The following is an 8,347-nucleotide window of genomic DNA, read 5'->3' on the forward strand; positions in this document are numbered from 1 at the left end:
TATATACTAAAATTGAATATTAATTTTCTAATTCATTCTTTTGTGGCCTGAAATTCCTATTTTTTCCAACTTAATGCAAATATATAAATAGGGCATTTATTTGCTTAAACTTTCTTACCTTGTGATATAATCTGTTATTTTCCCATTCTAATAACTTCTGAATTGATCTTCTGGTCTAAGAGAAAAAAATCAAGACTTGGTTACAAGATGAACTGAAGAACTTTGTAAAATATGTGTATCTATATTTTTTTGCTTGTTTATAAAACCTCATTATTTTTTCCTTTTGTTTTTTTATCAGAAATCAGAAAAAAAGCAATGTAAATGAAGCTTCCAAAAGAGGAGTAATATTTTGAGCAATTATTATACTATTATGAGGTCTCTCTCTCTCCCCACCTCTTCATACAGCCACATCCATGTATATGGGTTTTTAATATAAACTTTTCAAAATGAAATATGTACAAATTGTTCTGTGCTGTGATTCCTTCACTGGACTATTGTGAAATCATTGCCAATGTTGTCAGCAGTACACTTAAGGACCTAATCTTGACTTCCATATACCTTTTTATAGGGTTACTTTTTCAATAGACATGAAGCTAATCTGAGTCCTTACAGAAAATTTTCCTTTCAGAGCTCCTAGCACAATGCCTGGCATATAGTAGTCACTCGAGGTCTACAAGTTAAATAATATAAGCCAACATATATCAGAATTTTTATGGAAAATAATGTTAAAAGTAGCCAGTCAGGGGGTGCCTGGGTGACTCAGTTAAGCATCTGACTCTTGGTTTCAGCTCAGGTCACAATCTTGTGGTTTGTGACTTTGAGCCCTGTGTCAGACTCTACACTGGTGAAGCAGAGCCTGCTTGGGATTCTCCCTCTCTCCTTCTCTCTCTGCCACCCCTTAACCCCTGCTCGTGCTCTACCTCTCTCACAATAAATAAATTAATTAAAAATTAAAACAAAAAACAGCCAGTCAGAAAACTTGTACTTAGAGGAAAAAATATGACGGAGAAGTAGCACTGTCCTAACCAAGGGGACAGAGGCTGAATTTCTCTATTTGGAGTGCATGTATTTTGCAGAGAGGAAGAAAAGTTAACAAAACCTTTAAAAAATTAAAATAGAACATTATTACACATATTCAACTCTTTTTTTAAAAAAAATTTTAATGTTTTATTTTTTTCTGAGAGAGGGAGAGAGACAGCATGAGCAGGGGAGGGCCAGAGAGGGAGATACAGAATTCAAAACAGGTTCCAGGCTCTGAGCGGGCAGTCAGCACAGAGCCCGACGTGGGGCTCGAACCCACGAGCCCTTGAGATCATGACCTGAGCTGATGTTGGACGCTTAACTGACTGAGCCACCCAGGTGCCCCCACATTTTCAGCTCTTAATTGGAAGAGTTTTATTAGGTTTCTGATAAAAAGGCACTGTTAACATTTAAAACTACTTCTTAAAATTAAATGATTTACAAACCAGTATCTGAAATGATTTCCAAAGCACCAACACATAAGAAACCACTCTACTCATTCAAATATGTACATTAACAATCAATGGCAATTGTATTCAGCTAATTCACAGTGAGCCAGATCTGCAACAATGCCAGCTAGAGTAAGTATATTGTGGAGCTACTGCACTTGATAGAATCTCTGTAAACAAAATCATATGGGTAACAAATAAAGAGATTGAATAGTAATTATAAATCTTTCCACAAAGAAAAACCCAGGCCCAGACGGTTTTAATGATGAATTCTACCAAACAGTTAAAGAGGAAATAATACCATGAATATAAACACAAAATTCTCAACAAAATACTAGCAAACTGAATTGAACAACATATGAAAAAGACTATACATCATAACCAAGTGGAATTTATTTCAGGAACACAAAAATAAATTGGTGCAATACATTATATTAAAGGACAAGATGACATCATCTTCATAGATTTAGAAAAACCACTGGACAAAATCCAATATTCATTCATGATAAAAATCCTAAAACAACCTAGGAATAAATGTGAACCTTCTCAACCTGATAAGGAGCATCTACAAAAAACTACAGTTAATATACTTAATGGAGAGAGACTCTTTTCCTCTTAAGATCAGAAAAGGACAAGAATGTCTCCTCCCACTACTTTTATTCAACCTTGTACTAGAAGGTATAGACAAAAATAAGAAAGAAAAGGGGCGCCTGGGTGGCTTAGTCGGTTAAGCGTCCGACTTTCGCTTAGGTCATGTACTCGCGGTTCGTGGGTTCGAGCCCCGCATCGGGCTCTGTGCTGACTGCCAGCTCAGAGCCTGGAGCCTGTTTCAGTCTGTGATTCCCTCTCTCTCTGACCCTCTCCTGCTCACGCTCTCTCTCTCTCTCTCCTAGAAATAAATAAAAAACATTAAAAAAAAAAAAGAAAGAAAGAAAAGGTATCCAGATTAGAAAAGAAAAAGTGAAACCATCTTTATTTGCAGACATGATCTTATATAGAGAAAACCCTAAGGAATCTGAAACAATGCTCCATAGAGTTAATGAAGTCAAAACTGCCACCAGTAAGACCCTCACGTACTCAGCTCTTCACAAGAATGTTAACCTTATCTTTTAGAGGCAGACAACAGGAAGAGATTGAGTAGGCTTAGACCAGTTCAAGCTTGATCAAGGACTCACACCTGCGCAGATGGACCATGGAGTGTCTGACAGTAACTTCTACCTCATTATAATCTCTGCCCAAGGAAGAGTACAAACCTCATTAACAACATATGATGCATGTATAGACATGTTTCCTAAATACATGTATGTGACCTTATACTTCTACATGTGATGACAAAACCTCCCTTTCTGAATCTTCATCCTAACTCTAAATAAAAGAAACCCATTTACCCCCACTTAGGAGTCAGGGCTTTGGAAATTATTCCCCTTGATGACCTCATTTGCTGAAGTAAAGTTTTCTTTGTGTGACAACTCCATCTGGTGTAGTCTCTATCTGTAACTCACCAAGGGGAGAACTCATGTTAGTTAGTTATTAGATTATAAATCCACTAAAACATTACTAGAACAAATAAGTGCAGCAAGTTTGCAGGAAATGAGATTTTGTTAGGTAGAATTCTGGCCCACATGATCTTTACCTCCTGGAGTTACACTGGTGAACATGTTACATTACATTGCAAAAAGGATGCTGCAGATGTAATTAAAGTTACTAATTATGTGGCTTTAAAATAAGGAGATTATCCTGGGTTATTTTGGTGGGCCTAATGTAATCTCAAGGGCCTTTAAAAATAGAGGACATTTTCTGGTAGATGGAAGGACATTCAGAGGGGTCTGAAGCACAAGAATTCAAACAACCATTGCTAGTTTTCATAAAGTCTAAGAAAGTCTAAGAAAGAAACAATTTCTGGCAAAATCTGAATGTGTTTGGAAGCAAATTCTTTCCCAAATCTCTAGAAAGGAACGTAGTCTGCCAGCACCTTGATTTTAGCCTTGTGGGATCCTAAGAGGAGAACCCAATTGAGCCACACCCTGACTTCTCACTGAGATAATAAAGGGTATTGTTTTGAGCCATTAAGTTAGTGGAGATTTGTTACACTAAACAGAAAAATAGTATGAGGATCTACATATAAAAATCAATTGTATTCACTAGTGATGAACAATCTGAAAATGAGAGTAACAGATCATTTACAATAGAATTAAGAACAAAATATGTAGAAATAAGTTCAACAAAAGAAATATAAGACTTGTAAATTGAAAACTAAAAACACTGTTAAACTAAATAAGAGGTAAATAAATGGAGAGGTATCCTATGTTCATGAATCAGAAGACTCATGCAATAGCATTTATAATAATCGTACTGGGACAATTGGATATCCAAGAGAAAAATTATTAATTCAAACACCGATCTCACACCATGCACAAAATGAATTAAAAATAGATCAAAGACCTAACTTTAAAAACTGGAACTTTAAAACAACTATAAGAAAACAGAGGAGTAAATCTTTGCAATCTTGAGTTAGGCAAATCCCTCTTAGATATGAGCAAAAAGTACAAGCAAGAAAAATTTACATGCGATAAGTATGACCTAATCAAAATAAAAAATTTTTGTGCATCAAAGATACCATCAAGAAAGTGAGAGCCTTTCCAGAATGACCATGTGAGGACCTTAAGGAAATCTCTTTCTTGTAGACAGAACTATTAACCTGATTAGTATTAGCAGGATAATCAATCAAATGTTCCAGAGATTGAACAAAGGGATTACAACAGATTGAGAAGCGTTTACTCAACAACATTTATGGACAATAGGTAAGAACACTGGGAGGCCTTGGTAATGAAGCTAGGCAGTATTAGTCATATCTCCACTGCTCTACTTTGTGGAGGAACTATTTTACAAGCTTGGGAGCTAAGTGGCAGGCAGTTCTCCATATCTCTCAGTTCCCTGGAGTGGAACTGCTTTCCTGGGTAGGTTTGGCATGGTGAAAATAGGCATATCCCATTTTTCCACAACTCTGTATTGCAGAAAGTCTGTATAATGTGGATTGTGGCAGAAGAGCACCACCCACTTCTCTGCCCCCAACTTCTGCAAAAGAGACAAAACAACAGGTAAAAAGTGCAATTCCCCCTTTCTGGCACATATCTGAATTGTGTGAAAGCTGATATACTTGGCTTGACAACTGAAGCTAGGAAGTTCCCATCTTCCCAGCTTCCTAGGACAGAAATATTTTGGGTAGATTTGACAGATGGTGAATATTACCAGACCTCACCTTCCCTGACTCTGGGCTAAAAGAAATCCACTAATATCATACCAAATAATATAAAATCATAAATCATAAAATTATACCAAAGATAAAAGACAATGATGCCTACATTTGTCACTTCTATTCAATACACTACTGGAAATTCTAGACAGGTCAGTTACACAAGAAAAGCAATAAAAGGCATCTAAATTGAATAGGAAGAAGTAAAATTATCTCTGTTTGTAGGTGATATTATCTTATGTGTAGAAAACCCAAAAGAATGTACACAAAATCTATTAGAGCTAACAAATTCAGCAATGTTTCAGGATACAAAATCAACATGGAAACTTCAGTTGCATTTCTATACAATAATAGTAAATAATCCAAAAAAAGAAGAAAATAATTATGTTCACAATAGTACCAAAATGAATAAAATATTTAATAGACTTAAGCAAAGAGGTGAAACACTTGTACACAGAAAAGTACAAAATACTGCTAAAAGAATTTAAAGACCTAAATAAATGTAAAGACATCCTGTGTTCATGGATAAGAAGACTTAGTATTGCCAAGGTGACAATATTATCCAAAATGATCTATAAATTCAATGTAATCCTTATCGGAATCCCAGTGACTCTTTTGTAGGCATAGAAAAACCCATCCTAAAATTCATATGGAATCAAGAGACCATTATTAGGCAACAATTAAAAATGAAGAACAAATATGAAGGACTCACATTTCCTGATTTCATAACTTATTACAAAACCACAGTAACCAAAAAAAAAAAAAAGTACTGGAATAAAGACAGTTATACAGAGTAATGGAATAGAATGGAGCCCAGAAGTAAATCTTCAAATGTATATGGTCAACTATTTTCTGACAAAAGTGCCAACCATTCAATTGGGAAAAAGAACAGTCTTCAATAAATGCTACAAGGAAAACTAGACATCCACATGCAAAAGTATTAAGTTGGACTCTAAACTTATACCATATATAAAAATTAACTCACCATGGATCAAAGAACCAAACATAAGAGTGAACACTATAAAAGTCTGTGAAGAAAACATAGGAGACAATCTTCATGACATTGAATTTTGCAATATTTTCTTGGAAATGGTACTGAAAGAACAGGCCAAAAAGGGGAAATAGTTTAATTGGATTTCATCAAAATTTTCATCTTTTATGCATCAAATGACACTATCAAGAGAGCAAAAAGATAATGTACAGAATAGGAGAAAATATTTGCAAATCAAGTATCTGATAAGGGATCAATAACCAGAATATATAAAAATTCCCACAACTCAACAACAAATAAACTTAAGTTGCAAAATGAGCAAAGTACCTAATATTAGAAATGGCCAACAGCAAATGTAAAAATGTTCAACACTAGTCGTTATAGAAATGCAAATCAAAACCACAGTTAAGACACTACTTTGTGCCCATTAGAGTGGCTATTCCCAATAAAATAGAAAATAGCTAATGTTGGTAAGGACCTGCAGAAATTGGAATCCTTGTGTATTACTGATGGGAATGTAAAATGGTACAGCTCCAGTGGAAAAGTTTGGCAGTTTCTCAAAAAGCAAAACAATTACCAGCAATTCTACTCCTAGGTATGCACCCAAAAGAAATGAAAGCATGGACTTGAACAGATATTTGTGTGGCAATGCTGAATGCAGTATTATTTACAATAGACAAAAGGTGGAAAGAATTCAGGTATCCATCCATCAAATGATGAGTGGATTAACAATGCAGAATATACATAATAATATACTGCTATTCATCCACAAAAATGAATGAGGTTCTTTTTTAAAATAAAGTTTATTTATTTTGAGAGAGCTCACATGCAAGTGGTAGAAGGGCAGAGAGTGCTGGAGAGAGAGAGTCCCAAGTAGGCTCCGTGTTGTCTGACACAAGGCTCGTGTTGTCCATCTCATGAACCATGAGATCATAAGATGACACTATCACCTTATGATAGTGGAGATCAAGAGTCGGATGCATGGAATTCAAGAGTCAGATGCTCAACTGACTCAGCCATCCAGGCGTCCCAAAAGGAATGAAGTTCTAAAACAGGCTATGACATGGATGAACCTTGAAGACATAAGTGAAATAAACTAAGTGAAATAATGCCAGGACAAATACAGAATTATTTTATTTATATGAAGTATCTAGGCTTGGCAAATGTGTAGACAGAAAGTAGATTAGAGGTTACCAGGGTCTGCGGGGAAGGGGAATGAGGAATTATTACCCAATGGCTACAGAGTTTCTGCCAGGGTAATGAAAAAGATTTGAAGACAGGTAATGGTAATGGTTATACAATACTGTGAATGTAATTAATGCCACTGAATGCTTAAAAATGCCTAAAATGGGGGCACCTGGGTGGCTCAGTTGGTTAAGCATCTGACTCTTGATTTTGGCTCAGGTTAAGAATTCACAGTTGTGGGGCGCCTGGGTGGCTTAGTCGGTTAAGCGTCCGACTTTCGCTTAGGTCATGATCTCGCGGTTCGCGGGTTCGAGCCCCGCGTCGGGCTCTGTGCTGACTGCCAGCTCAGAGCCTGGAGCCTGTTTCAGTCTGTGACTCCCTCTNTTTTATGTTATATATGTTTTACTACTATAAAAACTTTTCAGAAAAATCCAGTGAACACATTAGAAACCAAGAAAGGATGTCATTAGCTGAATAAGGAATGTCTGTATGATAGGTGACCCTACCCTCAAAATGAAAATCATGAAAGCAAGTTGAGACTGATTACTCTCACTGAGATTACTCACTGACTGATTACTTCAAGGGGACAACATTAAGATAAATAGCTGACTTCTGATTAGAAGCAATGTAGGGCAGAAGGCAGTAGGATAACAAATTGAAAGTGATGAGAGAAAAAAAAAAGACTGTCAACCAAGAATCCCATATGCATCAAAATTAGCTTAAAAAAATAAAGGTAATCCATTTAGGCATGTAAAGAGCTTGGAAGTTGTCTCTCCTACCCACATATGAAGAAGAAAAAAAGACCTAGAACAACCTGGAAACCAACTCCTCATAAATTCATCAGAGAAGTGAGGTCATAGGACATATTGGCATCCCCAAGACTGGACAGAGATACAGACAAATACAAATAAGCACAATTTACCAGAGTAGAAACACAGAAGGAGAAACTATGGGTACAAGGACTAGGGTAGCAGGACCTGAACTTGACGAATTTCTGGAAGCTCAGGGGGGACAAGTTTCAGAGCTAAAAATTCCAAAGGGACCCAGTCCCAGGGAAGACTCTCACATTTTGAATTTTATTACCAGGAGCCCTATCAGGTTCTCATAGTGATTGGAGAAAACTCCTCTCATCCTTCTAGCAGGGGAAGGGAGAGAACAGCCACTTTTAAATATGCTCAGAACATTCTGTTCTTAAAGTCTGCTCTTAAGAGAAACTACTGTGCTAGATTCTAACCAATCTTGGGGAAGGGAAAAACATAACACCAGCACCCTCTAGCCTTCCTGTCCCACCTAAAGGGAAAAACAAAACAAATTGAGAAGCACTTGTGAAGGGCACAGCTTAGGGGCACAGCGTCACTAAAGAACTTAGGCCAAATCATAGTACTATAGAACCCTTCTAGTCCTCTAACACCTTATCACTACATCAATAACGCTTCTTATAATATGGGA

General features: G+C 36.5%; 1 protein-coding gene across 1 annotated transcript in view; it reads right to left on the bottom strand.

Annotated features, from left to right (window-relative positions):
- The window catches only part of LOC144216187 (cysteine-rich hydrophobic domain-containing protein 1-like), a 31,639-nt gene that overhangs the window by 6,694 nt on the left and 16,598 nt on the right, over positions 1–8,347 (bottom strand). The window contains exon 3 of the mRNA XM_077745463.1: positions 119–175. Coding sequence (XP_077601589.1) covers positions 119–175 — 57 coding nt within the window. The remainder of the gene's footprint in view (positions 1–118; positions 176–8,347) is intronic.

This window comes from Crocuta crocuta, unplaced genomic scaffold, assembly GCF_008692635.1.
Source record: "Crocuta crocuta isolate KB4526 unplaced genomic scaffold, BGI_CrCroc_1.0 scaffold915, whole genome shotgun sequence".
NCBI lineage: Eukaryota > Metazoa > Chordata > Mammalia > Carnivora > Hyaenidae > Crocuta > Crocuta crocuta.